The 24,277-nt window shown below is 41.1% G+C and overlaps 1 protein-coding gene across 1 annotated transcript in view; it reads left to right on the top strand.

The window, feature by feature from the left end:
- LOC128652910 (interferon-induced GTP-binding protein Mx1) overlaps positions 1–24,277 on the top strand; it is a 194,161-nt gene that overhangs the window by 155,851 nt on the left and 14,033 nt on the right. Inside the window, exon 12 of the mRNA XM_053705908.1 lies at positions 8,814–9,023. Coding sequence (XP_053561883.1) covers positions 8,814–9,023 — 210 coding nt within the window. The remainder of the gene's footprint in view (positions 1–8,813; positions 9,024–24,277) is intronic.

Here is a 24,277-nt window from a genome sequence, read left to right as displayed (position 1 = left end):
CCATAAAAGGAAATGTGTGGGGGGAGTTAGAGCTGTACAATTTGGAAACTTATACAAAAGGGTTAATGGCGAGGCACTGCAGTATAAATTTGCAGGTAAAGTAATTAAAGTACATATTATTATATTTTGTCTCTATCTCAACTTGTTTTTGTCCCTTTAAAGGAACACAAAACCCACAATTTAGATTCAATACAATTTTAAACAACTCCAATCTCTTTCTTTAAAGGGACAGTTAACACCTTGTAATTACAAGAAATGTATGTTGTGTTGCTATAAAATAGCATACCAGCCAGGTCTTAAAGGAACAGTTTACCCACAAAAATGTCTGCCCTTTAAATTGTTCCCTATGATCAATTTTACCTGCTGGAGTATATTAAATTGTTTACAAGTAGCTCCTTTACCACTATTTCGGCATTTGAAATAACTGAAGCCTAGATTTAGCGTTTGGCGGTAGCCGTGAAAACCAGCGTTAGAGGCTCCTAACGCTGGTTTTAGGCTACCGCCGGTATATGGAGTCATTCAAAAAAGGGTCTAACGCTCACTTTTCAGCCGCGACTTTTCCATACCACAGATCCCCTTACGTAAATTGCGTATCCTATCTTTTCAATGGGATCTTTCTAACTCCGGTATTTAGAGTCGTGTCTGAAGTGAGCGTTAGAAATCTAACGACAAAACTCCAGCCGCAGAAAAAAGTCAGGAGTTAAGACCTTTTTGGGCTAACGCCGGTTCATAAAGCTCTTAACTACTGTACTCTAAAGTACACTAACACCCATAAACTACCTATGTACCCCTAAACCGAGGTCCCCCCACATCGCCGCCACTCGATTACATTTTTTTAACCCCTAATCTGCTGACCGCACACCGCCGCAACCTACATTATCCCTATGTACCCCTAATCTGCTGCCCCTAACATCGCCGACCCCTACATAATATTTATTAACCCCTAATCTGCCCCCCCCAACGTCGCCGCCAACTACCTACAATAATTAACCCCTAATCTGCCGACCGCAAAGCGCCGCTACTTAAGTTATCCTTATGTACCCCTAATCTGCTGCCCCTAACACCGCCGACCCCTGTATTATATTTATTAACCCCTAATCTGCCCCCCCCAACGTCGCCGCCAACTACCTACAATAATTAACCCCTAATCTGCCGACCGCAAAGCGCCGCTACTTAAGTTATCCTTATGTACCCCTAATCTGCTGCCTCTAACACCGCCGACCCCTATATTATATTTATTAACCCCTAATCTGCCCCCCTCAACGTCGCCTCCACCTGCCTACACTTATTAACCCCTAATCTGCCGAGCGGACCGCACCGCTACTATAATAAAGTTATTAACCCCTAATCCGCCTCACTAACCCTATAATAAATAGTATTAACCCCTAATCTGCCCTCCCTAACATCGCCGACACCTAACTTCAATTATTAACCCCTAATCTGCCGACCGGAGCTCACCGCTATTCTAATAAATGTATTAACCCCTAAAGCTAAGTCTAACCCTAACACTAACACCCCCCTAAATTAAATATAATTTTAATCTAACAAAATTAATTAACTCTTATTAAATAAATTATTCCTATTTAAAGCTAAATACTTACCTGTAAAATAAATCCTAATATAGCTACAATATAAATTATAATTACATTGTAGCTATTTTAGGATTAATATTTATTTTACAGGCAACTTTGTAATTATTTTAACCAGGTACAATAGCTATTAAATAGTTAAGAACTATTTAATAGTTACCTAGTTAAAATAATAACAAAATTACCTGTAAAATAAATCCTAACCTAAGTTACAATTAAACCTAACACTACACTATCATTAAATTAATTAAATAAAATATCTACAATTACCTACAATTAAACCTAACACTACACTATCAATACATTAATTAAATACAATATCTACAAATAACTACAATGAAATAAACTAACTAAAGTACAAAAAATAAAAAAGAACTAAGTTACAAAAAATAAAAAAATATTTACAAACATAAGGAAAATCTTACAACAATTTTAAACTAATTACACCTACTCTAAGCCCCCTAATAAAATAACAAAGCCTCCCAAAATAAAAAAATGCCCTACCCTATTCTAAATTACTAAAGTTCAAAGCTCTTTTACCTTACCAGCCCTGAACAGGGCCCTTTGCGGGGCATGCCCCAAGAAGTTCAGCTCTTTTACCTGTAAAAAAAAACATACAATACCCCCCACCCAACATTACAACCCACCACCCACATACCCCTAATCTAACCCAAACCCCCCTTAAATAAACCTAACACTAAGCCCCTGAAGATCTTCCTACCTTATCTTCACCATACCAGGTTCACCGATCGGTCCAGAAGTGCTCCTCCGATGTCTTGATCCAAGCCCAAGCGGGGGGCTGAAGATGTCCATGATCCGGTAGAAGTCTTCATCCAAGCGGGGCAGAAGAGGTCTTCCATCCGATTGAAGTCTTCATCCAAGCGGCATCTTCTATCGTCATCCATCCGGAGCGGAGCGGCAGCATCCTGAAGACCTCCGACGCGGAACATCCATCCTGGCCGACGACTGAACGACGAATGACGGTTCCTTTAAATGACGTCATCCAAGGTGGCGTCCCTCGAATTCCGATTGGCTGATAGGATTCTTTCAGCCAATCGGAATTAAGGTAGGAATATTCTGATTGGCTGATGGAATCAGCCAATCAGAATCAAGTTCAATCCGATTGGCTGATCCAATCAGCCAATCAGATTGAGCTTGCATTCTATTGGCTGTTCCGATCAGCCAATAGAATGCGAGCTCAATCTGATTGGCTGATTGGATCAGCCAATCGGATTGATCTTGATTCTGATTGGCTGATTCCATCAGCCAATCAGAATATTCCTACCTTAATTCCGATTGGCTGATAGAATCCTATCAGCCAATCGGAATTCGAGGGATGCCATCTTGGATGACGTCCCTTAAAGGAACCGTCATTCTTCAGTTGGACGTCGCCGGATGAAGATGGGTCCGCGGTGGAGGTCTTCAGGATGGAGCCGGTCCTCATCAGATGAAGATAGAAGATGCCGCTTGGAAGATGATGGTTGCCGGTCCGGATCTACTCTTCTTCCCGGATAGGATGAAGACTTTGGAGCCTCTTCTGGACCTCTTCAGCCGCCGGATGATGGATCGCCAGCCCCCGCTTGGGTTGGATGAAGATTTTGGAGCCAGGACCGATCGGTGAACCTGGTATGGTGAAGACAAGGTAGGATGATCTTCAGGGGCTTAGTGTTAGGTTTATTTAAGGGGGGTTTGGGTTAGATTAGGGGTATGTGGGTGGTGGGTTGTAATGTTGGGGGGGGGTATTGTATGTTTTTTTTACAGGCAAAAGAGCTGAATTCTTTGGGGCATGCCCCGCAAAGGGCCCTGTTCAGGGCTGGTAAGGTAAAAGAGCTTTGAACTTTAGTAATTTAGAATAGGGTAGGGCATTTTTTATTTTGGGGGTCTTTGTTATTTTATTAGGGGGCTTAGAGTAGGTGTAATTAGTTTAAAATTGTTGTAATATTTTTCTTATGTTTGTAAATATTTTTTTATTTTTTGTAACTTAGTTCTTTTTTATTTTTTGTACTTTAGTTAGTTTATTTCATTGTAGTTATTTGTAGGTATTGTATTTAATTAATGTATTGATAGTGTAGTGTTAGGTTTAATTGTAGGTAATTGTAGGTATTTTATTTAATTAATTTAATGATAGTATAGTGTTAGGTTTAATTGTAACTTAGGTTAGGATTTATTTTACAGGTAATTTTGTAATTATTTTAACTATTTTAGCTATTAAATAGTTCTTAACTATTTAATAGCTATTGTACCTGGTTAAAATAAATACAAAGTTACCTGTAAAATAAATATTAATCCTAAAATAGCTATAATATAATTATAATTTATATTGTAGCTATATTAGGATTTATTTTACAGGTAAGTATTTAGCTTTAAATAGGAATAATTTATTTAATAAGAGTTAATTTATTTCGTTAGATTTAAATTATATTTAACTTAGGGGGGTGTTAGTGTTAGGGTTAGACTTAGCTTTAGGAGTTAATACATTTATTAGAATAGCGGTGAGCTCCAGTCGGCAGATTAGGGGTTAATGTTTGAAGTTAGGTGTCGGCGATGTTAGGGAGTTAATACTATTTATTATAGGGTTAGTGAGGCGGATTAGGGGTTAATAACTTTATTATGATAGCGGTGCGGTCCGCTCGGCAGATTAGGGGTTAATAAGTGTAGGCAGGTGGAGGCGACGTTGTGGGGGGCAGATTAGGGGTTAATAATATAGGGGTCGGCGGTGTTAGGGGCAGCAGATTAGGGGTACATAAGGATAATGTAAGTAGCGGCGGTTTACGGAGCGGCAGATTAGGGGTTAAAAATAATATGCAGGGGTCAGCGATAGCGGGGGCAGCAGAATAGGGGTTAATAAGTGTAAGGTTACGGGTGTTTAGACTCGGGGTACATGTTAGGGTGTTAGGTGCAGACGTAGGAAGTGTTTCCCCATAGCAAACAATGGGGCTGCGTTAGGAGCTGAACGCGGCTTTTTTGCAGGTGTTAGGTTTTTTTCTGCTCAAACAGCCCCATTGTTTCCTATGGGGGAATCGTGCACAAGCACGTTTTTGAGGCTGGCCGCGTCCGTAAGCAACTCTGGTATCGAGAGTTGCAGTTGCGTTAAAAATGCTCTACGCTCCTTTTTTGGAGCCTAACGCAGCCATTCTGTGGACTCTCAATACCAGAGTTATTTTAGAGGTGCGGACAGAAAAAAGCCAGCGTTAGCTACGCGGGTCGTTACCGACAAAACTCTAAATCTAGCCGTGATTTAGCCTGTGGCATCCCCACCTATACTGGAACACTACAATACAGGAAATAGTGCTGCTATCTAGTGCTCTTACAAATTGATAACATTGTAGCAAAACTGCTGCTATGAGCAAGATTTATCAAACGCTATCACAATTATCCGTTATTCTTCTATGTGTTCGCCTCAGCGCCCTCTGGAGAAGCGCATCTGTGCGCCCAAATGGGGTTTTTTTTGTGCTTTTCCAAAGGCAAGCTCAGATGAAGTAATGATAAATGTCTCCAGTAGAATTAGTATATTTGTCTAAGTAATCATTTGAACTAAGCTAAATTGCTAGTTTTGTGTAAATCTTGCTTACAGAAATACCCTTAAAAACAAAGCATGCTATTTATCTTTTTTGCGTTTATTTGTATCTTATTTTTACAGAACATATTTTTATGGCTTCTTTTACTTCTGAAAATGGATAAATAAATATTAATAATACATTCATCCTTAAAAATATTTTCTTTTCACATAAAAAATAATATATATATATTGACACATTCATATACTGTATATATATATATATACACACTGTATAGGTGTGTCTGTGTGAGTGCGTGTTACAAAAAATTACATGGCAACATTGTAACAGAAATTCCTGCTAACATCAATAAGAATTCCGTTGATGTGCACAAAACACAAGCTCAAAAGAAATTATTTATAATGCTGTTCTCCACAGTAATTATGAAGAACTTCAGTGCACGCATTTGTAGGAGAACTTGAAGTTCTCTATAGGCGAAAAAAAGTTATAAATAAGTAACTAGTTGATTTGATAAGGCGTACTATATAAAATACCACTTAGACAATCTAAGTGCTCCTGTGCGCAGGGGCGGCACTTCCATGGTCGCAAATGTCGCAAATTGCGACCAGGCCCTGGAGGTTTGCCACTGGGAGGGGCCCAACAGGTTGTCCATGGACTTCTCCCACTGCTGTGGAAACCCAGGACATGAGGATAGTCTAGGATACCGGTGTGCGCCTAGGCTAAGTAGGAGAATTTTACAGTCGACTTTGCACAATTTTGAAATAAGAAATAAGGGCATTATTCTCAAGCATATTTTTTGTCGCAAATATAGGAGAACGTCAATGATAAATCTTGCTCTATATAGCGCTCCAGTCATGCGCACACTCCTCCTAAGCTGTTTTCTACAAAAGATACCAAGAGAACAAAGAAAATTTGATAATATAAATAAATTGATTAAAGTTGTTTAAAATTGTATGCTCTATCTGAATCATGAGTTTTATATGCCTTTAATGTCACATTCTAGCATTTGATAATTATCAGCATATAAACAGCTGTCGATTTCGATGTCAATCTCAATTAGTCATATTCATTGTTTAATGGCAGCTCTTTTTAAAATATGGTCCTATACTTAACATGTGATAATACTGTTTTTTGTATCAGCATCTAAATTGCAGCGTATTGAGTTTAATGTAACATTGGTTTTAGCCATGGGCAAAACACTCAGAAATTACCCACCCCTCTATTATTAAACAATATACAATAAACACTAAGAAAAATTAATATCCCAACAAACATATATGCCCATTATACCACTTTCAAATCCCTTAAAAAGACACACATACATATATTCAGATGGATCATTCACCATATAGCCTTTCAACCTGTGATTGAATAGCTAAACCCCCCAAAATTCCATTAGGTTTTTCATTAATTCTGCGCATTTGGGGCACGGTCACATATGTTGCATAATTTTCAGCGCAACTGCTGAAACCCACGTTGCCCGTAAGTTCAACTCGCACATCGGGTGAATCACATAACACACGCCGCCATATGATATACTGGCGTTAGTAGGCCAAACTGGCGAGGTTCAGAAACATGCACAACTACACAATTCCAACTGCAAGGGAAACATGGTGGGTAATCAGGGTGTTCATTGTCTGTCAGGTGTTTTAAGGCTGCAGGTGAGAGGTTGTGTTGTTTGTGATTAGTTTGACACACTTGCAGAGGGTGGATACTGGTTTGATTAATTAAGTCGCTTGGAAAGGTTTAACTGTTTGTTATGTGCGGCTGAAATATATGTGAATGCGCATGCGTTAGCTGTTTGTTAAGCCTTCTAGGGTCTAACGTTGCTTTTTTACTGTGCACATGGGTTGCTGCGCCTGCTTATGTGAGGCAAACTGAAAATCGAGCAAAATATATCCATTCTGCGAGCGTAAATCCATGCACTGCCTTTGTGATACCGACTGCAGATGCCAGTTCTATGAGAGTAAAAATCTACGCTCGTAATTTGTTTGCTGCGCCGGGTTTATGATTTTAGAAAAAAATGGCTACTCTGTTTTTTTGTGCACTTCGCCAAGTATGTGATTGAGGTCATGGTTTCTGGATTATGAAATATCAGGAGATTAAAGACACAGATAGATGATGATTTTGTGTTGTTTTTGGAAGGTATATATTTAGAGCTTTAGGGATATTAATGATGGCAGAAGCATTTGTAATTACTGGAAAAACACAGTGATAATACCGACCGAAGTTTAGAAATTATCTGTTGAAACAAGTGCAAGATTATATTAATCCCCATAGTTTTATTTAACAGGTAAATTAATAATTTAGTATTCTACGATTTGCAGTATTTTTGGCAAATAGGATGCACCTTTTTTATTGGAACAGTATTTGTGTTATATATCTAATATAGAGTAGAAGCTAGTTGGCTGAAGCGTAAATTTGGTCAGGACCTCATGGTGATTTAGCCAGCACAGTATGTAGAGGTGGAAGAAAACATGATCTTTGCTTGACTGTTCTAGGTGGTGTAGTTACCACAAAATGGGGAAGCTAGCAGGTAGTAAAATTAGTTAGTTTGGACTTCTGTCAGGTGGTGTAGCTAGCACAAGAAGCAGAAGCTAGCAAGTAAGAGAGTGAGCTAGGCTGGACTTTTGCCAGGTGGTGTAGCTTGCAGAAAACACATAAACTAGCAGGTAGGAGAGTGGAGTGAGCTAGGCTGGACTGCTACAGGGTGGAGCATTTAGCACTAAACACAGACGCTAGAAGGTAGGATAGTAAGCTAGTATAGACCAGATACCATGTGGTGCAGCTAGCACAAAACACAGAAGATAGCAGGTACGAGAATGAGCTAGGCTGGACTGCTATCTGGTGGTGCACCTAGCACAAGACACAGAAGCTAGCAGGTAGGATAGTGAGCAAGGCTGGACTACTACAGGGTGGAGCATTTAGCACTAAACACAGAAGCTAGTAGGTAGGATAGTGAGCAAGGCTGGACTACTACAGGGTGGAGCATTTAGTGCTAAACACAGAAGCTGGTAGGTAGGAGAGTGAGCAAGGCTGGACTACTACAGGGTGGAGCATTTAGCACTAAACACAGAAGCTAGTAGGTAGGATAGTAAGCTAGTATAGACCTGATACCAAGTGGTGCTCCTAGCACAAGACACAAAAGCTAGCAGGTGGGAGAGTGAGCTAGGCTGGACTTTTGCCAGGTGGTGTAGCTAGCAGAAAACACATAAACTAGCAGGTAGGAGAGTGGAGTGAGCTAGGCTTGACTACTACCTTTTGGTGGAGATTGCACAATACACAGTAGCTAGCAAGTAGGAGAGTGGGCTAGGCTGGACTGCTGCCAGGTGGTGTAGCTAACAGAAAACACAGAAGCTAGCAGGTAGGAGAGTGAGCTAGGCTGGACTGCTACCGGGTGGTGCACCTTGCACAAGACGCAGAAGCTAGCAGGTAGAAGAGTGAGTTAGGCTGGACTGCTATCTGGTGGTACAGTTAGCACAAAGCACAGTAGCTAGCAGTTAGGTGACCGCTTTTTGAAACCTTTTCAGAGAGTTATTCTAACAGATAGGATTAGAGCCATAACAGTCTTAAAGTTAGAAAACATGTTGCAAGTATTTTTTTGCATGTTGTCTAGAGCCAAAGTTGATTGTAAACTTTTATTTGTTTATGTATTGTTTTCATGAACTCCATTCTTTGATTGCTATCTACTTTTACTTTCCAAAAGAACAAAATTGAAGACATAGGACAAGTACAGTTAAAAGAAGCAGAGAAAATGATTAAAACTCAATTCAAAGTTGAAAATGTCATCTACTGCCAAGATACCATTTATGGGGAATTACTGAAGACAGTTCGGGAAAAACCTGGGATAGGTCTTACTGCCAGGAACCTAGTTTCTGTCACAGAAATGTCTTATCACGTACAAGCATATTTAAAGGTAAGCCTGTTAATGTGAATGTTGGGTAATTATCATTTTAAAAGGATACATTTAAGCAGGCATAAGGAGAAGGCTGATTAAGTCTGTGGGTGGGGCTTAGGTGATAAATGTAGTGTTTAATAATTTTTTGGGCAAGGTTTGAGTAGTCCCATGTCCCTCCATCAAGGAATGAAAAATAGAAGGAGGCACAGTGGACCTGAGCTCACAATTTTAGACCTTACAACCATGCTGGACCCTGTGGGATTGTCACATGTTGGGAGGTCCATTTCCCAGCCTGCAGTTTCTCAGCCAGAGAAAATGTCTGTTTTTTCAGGGACTTAACCTCCAATCCCAACGAAGACAAAGCCTGTATCAACTATGACACACCACAGCCACACCCATAGCACTTAACTCCACCCATAATTCGATCAAACACGAAGAGCACTTCCTTCCCAAACAACCTCCAGGAAATTTTGCAAGCATTTCTAAATGACCTGGCAAATTGAGATTGCAACACGGTTGTTTGCTGTAGAGCCATGTATATTATGTCAGGAAATAATTCTACTGCAGCTCACAGCTTTCAACTTATTTCTGCATATAACATTTCACACAGTGAGATCCCTGATAAAAAACACTTTGTAATAAATTAAAATACTAGATCTACTTTATACTATATATATCACATCACACACACACATACATATATATATAATTTCACAATATGAAAGCAAGTAAAATTGTAAATTTTTATTTTGTAAACTAATATATACTGTCTATATATATATATAATTTAACAAAAAAATTACTGTGAGCGGTTTCTTCCTTGTGACGTGTACAGCGGGCAGGACTACTTTACACGTCAACTGAAGGTAAAAAAAGGAAGGAAACATTCATGTGTCTGAACGCGCGATTCGGATTCTACTGGGTGGGACTGCAGTACACGTCAATTTAATGAAGGAAAAAAAGTTAGAAGAACATAGAAAGCGTTCTTTTGTCATGAAAGCGCAGGTATGATGACAGTGATGTGTATAGCAGGCAGGACTGCAGTACACATCACTTTAGTATATGAGACTCAAAATGTGAAGAGGGAAAGGGGAAATATAAAATAATAAAAGCGCAGGTATGATCCTAGTGATATATATAGCAGGCAGGACTCACTTTACTATTTGAAAGGACAAGTTTCAAGAGGAATAGAGGTAATACAATTATTGGAATAGCTCTAATAGAGATGTACAGCAGGTGGCACTGCTGCACATGTTTATAAAGTGCTGAGAAGCTACATTGATGGGTGGAGCCAATGAAGTGATTGACAGGAACTGTATAATACAAAAATAATGAATATATAATAATGTAAAAAAATAAAAAAAATATGCAAATTGTTTATAAAACATGAAATAAACATTTTGCAAATTTCATTAATAATACAATGTACCATCCCTTTAATGAATTGTTTTCTTGAACTGGTTTTCAACAATCAAACCCCGCCCATTACTTACCTTATTTGGAGGAGCCAATCTTCACTTGTTACTGGCATTCAAAAGGTTTTTATTATAACCTGATGATGCCAATAAGGTACATATATTAGGCATGGTTAGGCTTGCCAAGTCTGCAGTGTGCACTTCCAATTCTCATAATTAAATTACAGGATAAGGTGTCAAAATAAATAATTAAACATATATCACAATATCAAAGTGTTTAAGGAGTTATTTAAGGATCTGGATTCAGGTTATAGAAGTGTCTGAAATATTTGCACTCTTAGGTCAGACTTTGCTGATGCAGAATATTGGTTTCTGTTTTAAATGTAAGAAAAGCCGAAAACAGGGAGAGACAGTGATATTTGATAGGTGGGTTCTAAAAATAGACCTCTAAGCCTAAAACAGCAAAATCCCAAATTTGTTCTAGTAGTACAAAAATGTTACATGGTCATTGTGTCTATTAGAGTCGGAGTGACAACCTTTCTGGTATGAACACCAGCATGCAAATTGGTACTAGCTCTACTGAGCATGTGCAGTGTCACTTCTTCTTGACAGTGGTTAACTTTGAAGGATTGTCACTGCCACTACAGTAGATACAGCTTTTCATGACACAGCACTGGCATAAACGGGTTAAACCAATGTTTTATGTATCATTGGTATAATGAGGGTTAAACCACAGTTAAATGTGTTATTAGCATAAAATGGGCTAAACCAAGCATTTATGCATTCCGACACAATGAGCCATTATTGAAGCGCTGTCACTGCCATGGCTACAGTATATTCAGCTTTTAATGACACAGTGGCAACTGAAAACATCAGTGAGGAATAGGTAAGTGCTTCTATATACAGAAAATGACATCAGTATAAAGGGGATTAGACCAATATACAGTATGTGTATGGCATAAAAGGCATAAACTACTGCTAAATGTACAACTAGAATAAAAGGGATAAAACACTGTCTATGTATTACTGGAGTTAAATGGTTAAACCATGTTCTAGGTATCACTGGCACAATGAGGGTAAACCCCTGTTCAATGTGTTGATATCACAACTTCTGCTGAATGTGTTACTGGCACAAAAAGGATTAAGTTATTGACCTTTGATCTTACGTGACGTACAATTAGTCACATGACCACATATACAGTAGTTGTAGTGAGTGATCCTTCTGGACATGGACAGAGCCGCCGAGAGGATTAAAACTACAAGCCGTATCCCTGCGATCTACAATACGGATTAAAGGTACTAATATACCAGCGACATTGACTGCTATGACACAGACAAAGAGGCCCATTTATCAAGCTCTGTATGGATCTTTGGGGGCCCGTGTTTCTGGCGAGTCTTCAGACTCGCCAGAAACAGCAGTTATGAAGCAGCGGGACGGACCACGGGGCTATTTATTTTTATAGATTATACATACTCCACAGTGACCCTGCATGTGGGAAAAAATTAAATAACATAATGTGCAGGGCAAGAAGCACTGTATCTAGGAAGACACAGTACCTGTAAACCTATGTTTGGTGCTAGCACTCACTTTCTGTCTCAGTAATCATAGAGCAGGGAGGTTGCACACATTTTCATTATTCTAGTAATGGTCATATTCAAAGCTGGTGTAAACCTAATGAACTATGTAAATCAGTACATGTCCCTCCTACTAGGAATAAGCATACATTACAGTTTGATATCTATAACAGCAAATAGACACAGAATAACAACTAGAATGAGCTTAACATTTGTAACTGAATATATATAGATAGGCTTCTAACTGGAATAGATAATAGTATACAGAAACAAGGAGCGACTAGGGGGTCTCACACTCTGTGAAATATAGAACTGGGACTTGGACAATATATGTTCTGGTAGTACAGAATATCTGTGTCTATATTGGGAGGCCTAGGACAACTACTTATTAAGTGAAAAGAGTAAAAGGCCAGTTCTGGGTTTACTACGTACCAAGATATCATTAGGAGAGTTCCCCAGGTGTAGTGTGGAACAATGTCATGACATGATGGAGGTATGAACCTCTGGCAAACAGACTTCTAAGGAGCTATCACCAAAACGTAAGTAGGTTAAAAAAAGATTTACAAAAAATTAGTACATTACAATAGCTTATGTGACATACATCAAAGGGAAAAATATCCCCTATCATAGAGCTGTCTTAGTAATAGAAAAGCAGTCGGCTTCTTCATTTTCCAGTAGAGGGAGGTGTTCAGTAACAAAAGTATGAGCTAAAGAAATAATAGCAATACAGTAAACTATAAAATGTACAAGGAAACAGTCTACTATTTTAAATCTTCAAGCTGTGTGCTATCAGACTGCTGTTTTAGCCATATGGGGTTTGCGCCATAAAAAGGCAACATAACATATCTCCTTCCAGGGTTTGGCAAATGGCAGCGCTGTCCGGCAAGTTCAATGACCGCCTCTACACATGAGACACTGTCACGCCATGATATAAGTTCAGGGGTTTACTTGAGTTCAACCTACCCCTGTTAGGAACTGCAATGGCCACTACACAGTCTATTTGTAGGATGTATCTGCGTAGGTAATAAGTAAGGGAGCGTAGTATAGATATCCAGTAGAGGCTCATGCTCCGGGTGGTCTTCAGAGCATGAAGAGAGTGTTTACCTTTGGATGTGGTATATGAAGGGTTCCTCCATGAAGTATACGCACGCATCGTGAAGTACAGCCCTTCTTCCACTGAGCCTGGAGCGGTGGTTATGTGATCTGGGTGAACAGCTGATTTTTTGTCAGCAGGGAGCCACTTACTCTGACTTCGTATCCCGATCGCCCAAATCTGAGATGTTTCCTCCGCCAAAAGAGTGGTAGTCTCAGGAAGCGCTGCGACCTTAGTGGTTCTCTGAGGGATGTTGTCTCTTGAGCCACGCTGTACATCCCCTGTCACTGCAGTGTGAGTACCAGAATTCCCGTGGCTGTTAGGTAATGCAGGGGAAACCTCCTCCTCCGGTTCATTCAGTCCCATTTGTATAGTATTCAAAATCACATGGAAATGCCGTCTGAGGTCACAATAGTGCTGATCTAGCGAGAGCAGCACTCTACGTTCCCATAGTGTTACGGTGTCCACCATAGCAGGGCTGTGTCCCATAAAGCTGTCTGATTCACAAGTTGGCTTCGCCTGTCTCAGGGGGCTGTGTAAAGATAGCATAGTCCGGTGTACCTTCGCAACAAACAGTAGGGCACAAGTACTCTTCAGAATATGCTCGCCACACGTGCCACGTGTTCTGCAATATGGCCGCTCTGTATATGAATAATGTGCGATCTGTAGAGGATAAGAAAAACGTTCTGGTTTGTCAGTTCAGGTCCTCTCTTTCTCATGGATCTCACCCAAGTAGATCTAGAAGTCCTCAGCTATAATTTAGCCAAATCTTGAGCCTTTCTGAGCAGTCCAGTTAAAAATTAAAGAAAGTATTTGAGCAGAGCTCTCTTAATGTGTGACCGCTCAGAAGCTTGGCTTGCTCCGCCCCCCCCCCCCATTATATTTTATTCTGACTGAATTTGTGTATCCTTAAAATTGTTATACTTTTTGTAACATATGAGCCTCCAGAGATTTTAATTAGACTCTGCACTTTTTATAAGATAAAGTTATATATTTTATCCTCTTTTGATATATTTATCTATTATTATTACCTATATTCCTCATTCTGGGCAACTTATTCCTTGCTCTTTAGCGCTACCTCTTTCTTTTTTTGAGATTTGTTTTGATAAGTTATAACTAGAGGGGCTTAACTGAGGTTTAGCAGGAATCTTGATCTTTAAGCCCTCTTTTCCATAATATGTTTATCTGTGTAACCCTTTATAACTCTTTTGTGACCTAAAACCCTGAGCTATGCTCTCTGTGTTTTTGGTTCAAAGGCATAAAATACATTATTTATGTGTTTCTGGCATATAAATGTGTTAAACCACTGCTCTATGTGTAATGTATACAAAGGGGCTAAACCAATGCCAGGGGCAGTGAACCTTTTTTTTTTTTACATATATATTTTTTTAACTTTTTTTTTCTTCCAGCTCCCCAAGACTTATACTGCTAGGCAATTACCTTTCCAATGGTGGGTCTTAGGGGTCTGTAGATACAGGCTTCTAAGCAGCATGCCCTATTTCCCTATACTGTCCATTGTAAATTTTCAATAAAGTTGCGCGGTGACGTCATCACGTCATTGCGCGTGACGTCACTGCTCAAAACGTGAAGCCCCGGCAATGCCTGTCACTATACAGGTCCAATCACAGGGTTGGGAGTCAAAAGGAGCCCCCAGATTGCCCTCATGGTGGGTGAGTGCTAGCAACGGCTCTGAGCCGCCGTTAGCACCTGACTGGGAACATTTGCAATGGCTCAGAGCCGTCATTATCACTCAAAGGGTATCCAAACATTCTCTTCACTGGCAATGGTACCCTTTTTAAAATTTAAAGGGACATTAAAGAAACTTTACAATAAATTTGTCTTTAAATCCAAAGTTTAACTGTTGATATTTATTGTGGATTAAAAAGAATAATACTTTATTACATACTACAGTTGCAGCCAACAAATAAAATCTGTAGGGTGATAGCCCAGAAGTGGAGTGCCACCTTGGCCGCTCCTACCATAGATTTGCCACCCCTGTTTTTCTGTACTATCTGGGAGCTCTTGAGGACCCAGACTACACTATTTGCAGTTTGTGATAAGTGCTCTTATCTTGTGAGTATCCTATGTACAAGGGGGACCTACTGCTTAAGGGGTCTTTACTTGAAGTTAACTTATTGCGCCATCTTCTTTTTTTCATTAAATCATTACTCTGTTTAATATTGGCACACAAAAAACAAAGCTCTGTTTATAACTGGCACAAACTCAATATGACTAGATTACAAGTTGAGTGATACTGCGCTTGGTGCATTATTTTGGATGGAATTTTTTTTTTTCCAACCTATATTACTATGTAACTATAAATCCCTACACTGGAGTAAAGAAGCATTTCTTCGTTTTCATCAGGAGAAGTAACAAAACTTATGAAAGGTTGAGCATGACTTGAGTCTTTTTTCAAGTTACTATGTTACTGTACACTAAAACAAAAGCCCCCTTAAGAACAAAATGACCCTCAAAAACCTTTACACTAAAAGACAAAAGCACAATTAAACATATATAAAAAGTACACTAAAAACAAGAAGATCCTATAAAAATCTACACTAAGGGGATGAATTATCAATGTCTGTCTGACATGATACGCTGTATCATGCACACACACTTCACATCCTGGGCTTTGAGGAATGAGGCTTCTGTAGAGGAAATCTGCAAAGCCACAACTTGGTTGTCTGTGCATACCTTTACTAAATGTTATAATTTAAATGTTTTTGCCTCAGGGGAGGCAGCCTTTAGCAGAAAGTTTCTTTATGTGGTGGTTCCTAGTAAATAAGTGCCTGCTTAACCATTGTCCCACCCAGTTATTTTGTGGACTCCACAGCTTGGGTATTGGTTCTCAAGAGTATGGATTTGTGGACTCTCACTACCATTAGAAAGAAAACAAAATATATTCTTACCTGATGCATTCATTTCTTTCCTGGTAGTGGGAGTCCACAAACCCACCCAATTTCTTTCTGGTGGCGGCAGGCCTAGTTTGCACCTCTTTAGGAGAGACCAAGGGGGGTGTACCAGTACACAGTCAAAGACTCCAAGTTGTGCAGTGAGACATAAAACGGCTGCTGCTTCCAGTATAAAAATAGAGTATTCTCGGACAGAGGACATACACAGGAAGGAAAGTCTTATGTATTTCACTCCCCCTGGTGGCAGCTAATCATAGGCTGTGTATGTCCTCTGTCTGAGAACACTCTATTTTTATACTGGAACTAATAAAGTTTAACTTTATACTAACTGAGCAGTGCCTGCAATTTGTGCCTCAATTTTCCACCTCTTTACCCTACTATCAATCTTGCTTTCCTCTTTCCTATCGGCACTACTGGGTGGGAAGGGGAAGTAGAAAGGCTCTGGTAGGGTGTCTTTGCCTCCTCCTATGTTCTTTAGCTGTTGCATGTCAGGCATGTAGTCAGGTTTGTTACAGCAAATCGGCTCCACATAACAAGCCCCTGACCTGAATTTCAACTGCGGTTCTGAAACTTTTTTCTCTGTAGTTCACTTAAACGGACAGTAAACAGGTTGAGATGTTAATATAAATGGTTTAGTTGTTCGTAAATGTATATAAAACAGTGTGTTCCATTGCTGTAAAAAAAAGCATGAAGCAGTAGTTTAGATTTAATAGAAACCATTGCAATATGTATTATTCATAATTTTAAATGGGTTTTACCTTTTATTTCCATACCTAGAGCTCAGTGCTCTCTCCCTACCTAGAGCTCAGTGCTCTCTTCCTACCTAGAGCTCAGTGCTTTCTCCCTACCTAGAGCTCAGTGCTCTCTCCCTACCTAGAGCTCAGTGCTCTCTCCCTACCTAGAGCTCAGTGCTTTCTCCATACCTAGAGCTCAGTGCTTTCTCCATACCTAGAGCTCAGTGCTTTCTCCATACCTAGAGCTCAGTGCTTTCTCCTTACCTAGAGCTCAGTGCTTTCTCCATACCTAGAGCTCAGTGCTCTCTCCATACCTAGAGCTCAGGGCTCTCTCCCTACCTAGAGCTCAGTGCTCTCTCCCTACCTAGAACTCAGTGCTCTCTCCCTACCTAGAGCTCAGTGCTCTCTCCCTACCTAGAGCTCAGTGCTTTTCCCATACCTAGAGTTCAGTGCTCTCTCCCTACCTAGAGCTCAGTGCTTTTCCCATACCTAGAGCTCAGTGCTCTCTCCATACCTCCTCCTATGTTCTTTAGCTGTTGCATGTCAGGCATGTAGTCAGGTTTGTTACAGCAAATTGGCTCCACATAACAAGCCCCTGACCTGAATTTCAACTGTGGTTCTGAAACTTTTTTCTCTGTAGTTCACTTAAACGGACAGTAAACAGGCTGAGATGTTAATATAAATGGTTTAGTTGTTCGTAAATGTATATAAAACAGTGTGTTCCATTGCTGTAAAAAAAAAGCATGAAGCAGCAGTTTAGATTTAATAGAAACCATTGCAATATGTATTATTCATAATTTTAAATGGGTTTTACCTTTTATTTCCATACCTAGAGCTCAGTGCTCTCTCCCTACCTAGAGCTCAGTGCTCTCTCCCTCCCTAGAGCTCAGTGCTTTCTCCATACCTAGAGCTCAGTGCTCTCTCCCTACCTAGAGCTCAGTGCTCTCTCCCTACCTAAAGCTCAGTGCTCTCTCCCTATATAGAACCCAGTGCTCTCTCCCTACCTAGAACTCAGTGCTCTCTCCCTACGTAGAGCTCAGTGCTCTCTCCCTACCTAGAGCTCAGTGCTTTCTCCCTACCTAGAGCTCAGTGCTTTCTCCATACCTAGAGCTCAGTGCTCTCTCCCTACCTAGAGCTCAGTGCTCTCTCCCTACCTAGAGCTCAGTGCTCTCTCCTTACCTAGAGCTCAGTGCTCTCTCCTTACCTAGAGCTCAGTGCTCTCTCCCTACCTAGAGCTCAGTGCTTTCTCCATACCTAGAGCTAAGTGCTCTCTCCCTACCTAGAGCTCAGTGCTTTCCTTATACCTAGAGCTCAGTGCTTTCTCCAAACCTAGAGCTCAGTGCTTTCTCCAAACCTAGAGCTCAGTGCTTTCTCCATACCTAGAGCTGAGTACTCTCTCCCTACCTAGAGCTCAGTGCTTTCTCCCTACCTAGAGCTCAGTGCTTTCTCCCTACCTAGAGCTCAATGCTTTCTCCCTACCTAGAGCTCAATGCTTTCTCCATACCTAGAGCTCAGTTCTCTCTCCCTACATAGAGCTCAGTGCTCTCTCCCTACCTAAAGCTCAGTGCTCTCTCCCTAGGTAGAGCTCAGTGCTCTCTCCTTACCTAGAGCTCAGTGCTCTCTCGCTAGTACTACCTAGAGCTCAGTGCTCTCTCCCTAGTACTACCTAGAGCTCAGTGCTCTCTCCCTACCTAGAGCTCAGTGCTTTCTCCATACCTAGAGCTCAATGCTCTCTCCTTACCTAGAGCTCAGTGCTCTCTCCCTAACTAGAGCTCAGTGCTCTCTCCTTATCTAGAGCTCAGTGCTCTCTCCCTACCTAGAGCTCAGTGCTCTCTCCCTACCTAGAGCTCAGTGCTCTCTCCCTACCTAGAGCTCAGTGCTCTCTTCCTACCTAGAGCTCAGTGCTCTCTCCTTACCTAGAGCTCAGTGCTCTCTCCCTACCTAGAGCTCAGTGCTTTCTCCATACCTAGAGCTAAGTGCTCTCTCCCTACCTAGAGCTCAGTGCTTTCCTTATACCTAGAGCTCAGTGCTTTCTCCAAACCTAGAGCTCAGTGTTCTCTCCCTACCTAGAGCTCAGTGCTTTCTCCATACCTAGAGCTCAGTGCTCTCTCCCTACCTAGAGCTCAGTGCTTTCTCCCTACCTAGAGCTCAATGCTTTCTCCATACCTAGAGCTCAGTTCTCTCTCCCTACCTAGGGCTCAGTGCTCTCTCCCTACCTAGAGCTCAGTGCTCTCTCCCTACCTAGAGCAGAGTGCTCTCTCCCTACCTAGAGCTCAGTGCTCTCTCCTTACCTAGAGCTCAGTGCTCTCTCCCTACCTAGAGCTCAGTGCTATCTCCCTACCTAGAGCTCAGTGCTCTCTTCATACCTAGAGCTCAGTGTCCCCTCCCTACCTAGAGCTCAGTGCTATCTCCCTACCTAGAGCTCAGTGCTCTCTCCCTACCTAGAGCTCAGTGCTATCTCCTTACCTAGAGCTCAGTGCTCTCTCCATACCTAGAGCTCAGTGCTCTTTCCATACCTAGAGCTCAGTGCTCTCTCCATACCTAGAGCTCAGTGCTTTCTCCATACCTAGAGCTCAGTGCTCTCTCCCTACCTAGAGCTCAGTGCTCTCTCCCTATCTAGAGCTCAGTGCTCTCTCCCTATCTAGAGCTCAGTGCTCTCTCCCTACCTAGAGCTCAATGCTCTCTCCCTACCTAGAGCTCAGTGCTCTCTCCCTACCTAGAGCTCAGTGCTCTCTCCCTACCTAGAGCTCAGTGCTCTCTCCCTACCTAGAGCTCAGTGCTTTCTCCAAACCTAGAGCTCAATGCTCTCTCCTTACCTAGAGCTCAGTGCTATCTCCCTACCTAGAGCTCAGTGCTCTCTCCCTACCTAGAGCTCAGTGCTCTCTCCTTACCTAGAGCTCAGTGCTTTCTCCCTACCTAGAGCTCAGTGCTATCTCCCTACCTAGAGCTCAGTGCTTTTTCCATATCTAGAGCTCAGTGCTCTCTCCATACCTAGAGCTCAGTGCTCTCTCCCTACCTAGAGCTCAGTACTCTCTCCCTACCTAGAGCTCAGTGCTCTCAACATACCTAGAGCTCAGTGATCTCTCCCTACCTAGAGCTCAGTACTCTCTCCCTACCTAGAGCTCAGTGCTCTCACCATACCTAGAGCTCAGTGATCTCTCCCTACCTAGAGCTCAGTGCTCTCTCCCTACCTAGAGCTCAATGCTCTCTCCCTACCTAGAGGTCAGTGCTCTCTCACTATCTAGAGCTCAGTGCTCTCTCCCTACCTAGAGTTCAGTGCTCTGTCCCTACCTAGAGCTCAGTGCTATCTCCCTACCTAGAGCTCAGTGCTCTCTCCCTACCTAGAGCTCAGTGCTCTCTCCCTACCTAGAGCTCAGTGCTCTCACCCTACCTAGAGCTCAGTGCTCTCTCCCTACCTAGAGCTCAATGCTCTCTCCCTACCTAGAGCTCAATGCTCTCTCCCTACCTAGAGCTCAGTTCTCTCTCCCTACCTAGAGCTCAGTGCTCTCTCCATACCTAGAGCTCAGTGCTTTTTCCATACCCAGAGCTCAGTGCTCTCTCCATACCTAGAGCTCAGTACTTTCTCCATACCTAGAGCTCAGTGCTCTCTCCCTACCTAGAGCTCAGTGCTATCTCCCTACCTAGAGCTCAGTGCTTTCTCCATACCTAGAGCTCAGTGCTCTCTCCCTACCTAGAGCTCAGTGCTCTCTCCATACCTAGAGCTCAGTGCTCTCTCCCTACCTAGAGTTCAGTGCTCTCTCCTTACCTAGAGCTCAGTGCTATCTCCCTATCTAGAGTTCAGTGCTCTCTCCTTACCTAGAGCTCAGTGCTCTCTCCTTACCTAGAGCTCAGTGCTCTCTCCTTACCTAGAGCTCAGTGCTTTCTCCCTACCTAGAGCTCAGTGCTATCTCCCTACCTAGAGCTCAGTGCTCAGGTAAGATAAATCACATTACATTGTTTTCGGCGTATATCATCTGACAATCACTTATATTTTCATACAGGGAGTGCAGAATTATTAGGCAAGTTGTATTTTTGAGGATTAATTTTATTATTGAACAACAACCATGTTCTCAATGAACCCAAAAAACTCATTAATATCAAAGCTGAATATTTTTGGAAGTAGTTTTTAGTTTGTTTTTAATTTTAGCTATTTTAGGGGGATATCTGTGTGTGCAGGTGACTATTACTGTGCATAATTATTAGGCAACTTAACAAAAAACAAATATATACCCAATTCAATTATTTATTTTTACCAGTGAAACCAATATAACATCTCAACATCCACAAATATACATTTCTGACATTCAAAAACAAAACAAAAACAAATCAGTGACCAATATAGCCACCTTTCTTTGCAAGGACACTCAAAAGCCTGCCATCCATGGATTCTGTCAGTGTTTTGATCTGTTCACCATCAACATTGCGTGCAGCAGCAACCACAGCCTCCCAGACACTGTTCAGAGAGGTGTACTGTTTTCCCTCCTTGTAAATCTCACATTTGATGATGGACCACAGGTTCTCAATGGGGTTCAGATCAGGTGAACAAGGAAGCCATGTCATTAGATTTTCTTCTTTTATACCCTTTCTTGCCAGCCACGCTGTGGAGTACTTGGACGTGTGTGATGGAGCATTGTCCTGCATGAAAATCATGTTTTTCTTGAAGGATGCAGACTTCTTCCTGTACCACTGCTTGAAGAAGGTGTCTTCCAGAAACTGGCAGTAGGACTGGGAGTTGAGCTTGACTCCATCCTCAACCCGAAAAGGCCCCACAAGCTCATCTTTGATGATACCAGCCCAAACCAGTACTCCACCTCCACCTTGCTGGCGTCTGAGTCGGACTGGAGCTCTCTGCCCTTTACCGGGCCCATCCATCTGGCCCATCAAGGCTCACTCTCATTTCATCAGTCCATAAAACCTTAGAAAAATCAGTCTTGAGATATTTCTTGGCCCAGTCTTGACATTTCAGCTTGTGTGTCTTGTTCAGTGGTGGTCGTCTTTCAGCCTTTCTTACCTTGGCCATGTCTCTGAGTATTGCACACCTTGTGCTTTTGGGCACTCCAGTGATGTTGCAGCTCTGAAATATGGCCAAACTGGTGGCAAGTGGCATCTTGGCAGCTGCACGCTTGACTTTTCTCAGTTCATGGGCAGTTATTTTGCGCCTTGGTTTTTCCACACGCTTCTTGCGACCCTGTTGACTATTTTGAATGAAACGCTTGATTGTTCGATGATCACGCTTCAGAAGCTTTGCAATTTTAAGAGTGCTGTATCCCTCTGCAAGATATCTCACTATTTTTGACTTTTCTGAGCCTGTCAAGTCCTTCTTTTGACCCATTTTGCCAAAGGAAAGGAAGTTGCCTAATAATTATGCACACCTGATATAGGGTGTTGATGTCATTAGACCACACCCCTTCTCATTACAGAGATGCACATCACCTAATATGCTTAATTGGTAGTAGGCTTTCGAGCCTATACAGCTTGGAGTAAGACAACATGCATAAAGAGGATGATGTGGTCAAAATACTCATTTGCCTAATAATTCTGCACTCCCTGTATGTATGTGCTTTTCTATTAGGCTTATAAGTATTTTGAGTGTTTTGAGAAAAGCTTGCTACATTTTCATTTGCGAGAAAAAATTGTGAGACCTAAAGTGTGAAAAACTTTACAAAATTACACTGTGATTAGAGAGATCATTTCATATACGCACAATGAACACCCTTGTTCAGTCCATTTATTTATTATTTTGTACTTAAAAGTAGGAACTTCAAAGTGATTTTTGCACATCCAGGGTGCTTAAATTAAAATTTCAGCTGTGCATATTTAGAATGATTTATTACTGAGTAATTTCCATACAAATGTTACATTTTTGATAAAATACAATCGGATAGATTACGAGTTGTGGGTTAAGGTAAAAAAGCAGCGTTAACAGGTCCTAACGCTGCTTTTTTATGCCCGCTGCTATTACGAGTCTTGCAGGTATAGGTGTACCGCACACTTTTTTGGCCTTACCGCAAATCAACTTACGTAAATTTCGTAAAGGCTTTTTTCTGTGGGACTTCCATAGCGCTGGTATTACGAGTTTGTCCTGGGAGGCCAAAAAGTGAGCGGTACAGCCTCTACCGACAAGATTCGTAACGCATTTAATAGTCAGTAGCTGTAGCATAAAACTCATAACTAAAGTGCTACAAAGTACACTAACACCCATAACCTACCTATTAACCCCTAAACCGAGGCCCTACCGCATCGCAAACACTAAAATAAAATTATTAACCCCTAATCTGCTGCTCCCGATATCGCAGCCACTACAATAAACATATTAACCCCTAAACCGCCGCACTCCCGTCTCGCAAACACTAGTTAAATATTATTAACTGCTAATCTGCTGCCCCCAACATCGCCGCCACCTACATTATACTTATTAACCCCTAATCTGCTGCCCCCAACATCGCCGACACCTACATTATACTTATTAACCCCTAAACTGCTGCCCCCAACATCGCCGACACCTACATTATACTTATTAACCCCTAATCTCCCTCGCCACTATTCTAAATTTATTAACCCCTAAACCTAAGTCTAACCCTAACACCCCCTAACTTAAATATAATTTAAATAAATATAAATACAAATTACTTTCATTAACTAAATTATTCCTATTTAAAACTAAATACTTACCTATAAAATAAACCTTAAGCTAGCTACAATATAACTACTAGTTACATTGTATCTAGCTTAGGGTTTATTTTTATTTTATAGGCAAATTTGTATTTATTTTAAGTAGGTAGAATAGTTACTAAATAGTTATTAACTATTTAATAACTACCTAGCTAAAATAAATACAAATTTACCTGTAAAATAAAACCTAACCTAAGTTACAATAACAGCTAACACTACACTACAATTAAATAAATTCCCTACATTAAATACAATTAAATAAATTAAATAAAATTAGCTAAATTAACAAAAAAACAAACACTAAATTACAGAAAATAAAAAACAAATTACAAGATCTTTAAACTAATTATACCTAATCTAATAGTCCTATCAAAATAAAAAAAGACCACCCAAAATAAAAAAAACCTAGCCTAAACTAAACTACCAATAGCCCTTAAAAGGGCCTTTTGTGGGGCATTGCCCCAAAGAAATCAGCTCTTTTACCTGTAAAAAAAATACACACAACCCCCCCAACAGTAAAACCCACCACCCACACAACCTAACCCCCAAATAAAAGCCTAACTAAAAAAACCTAAACTCCCCATTGCCCTGAAAAGGGCATTTGGATGGGCATTGCCCTTAAAAGGGCATTTAGCTCTATTGCTGCCCAAAGCCCTAACCTAAAAATAAACCCACCCAATACACCCTTAAAAAATCCTAACACTAACCCCAGAAGATTCACTTACCACGAGAAGTCTTCATCCAAGCGGCAAGATGTCTTCAATGAAGCCAGCAGAAGTGGTCCTCCAGACGGGCAGAAGTGGTACTCCAAACGGGCAGAAGTCTACACAACATCGGTCCTGAATACATCAACCACCGTGTCAATTTCTAC

This window comes from Bombina bombina, chromosome 3 (genome assembly GCF_027579735.1).
Source record: "Bombina bombina isolate aBomBom1 chromosome 3, aBomBom1.pri, whole genome shotgun sequence".
NCBI classification, from domain to species: Eukaryota; Metazoa; Chordata; class Amphibia; order Anura; family Bombinatoridae; genus Bombina; species Bombina bombina.
Note: the sequence above shows the minus strand (reverse complement) of the source record. Positions and strands in the feature narration are given on the sequence as shown.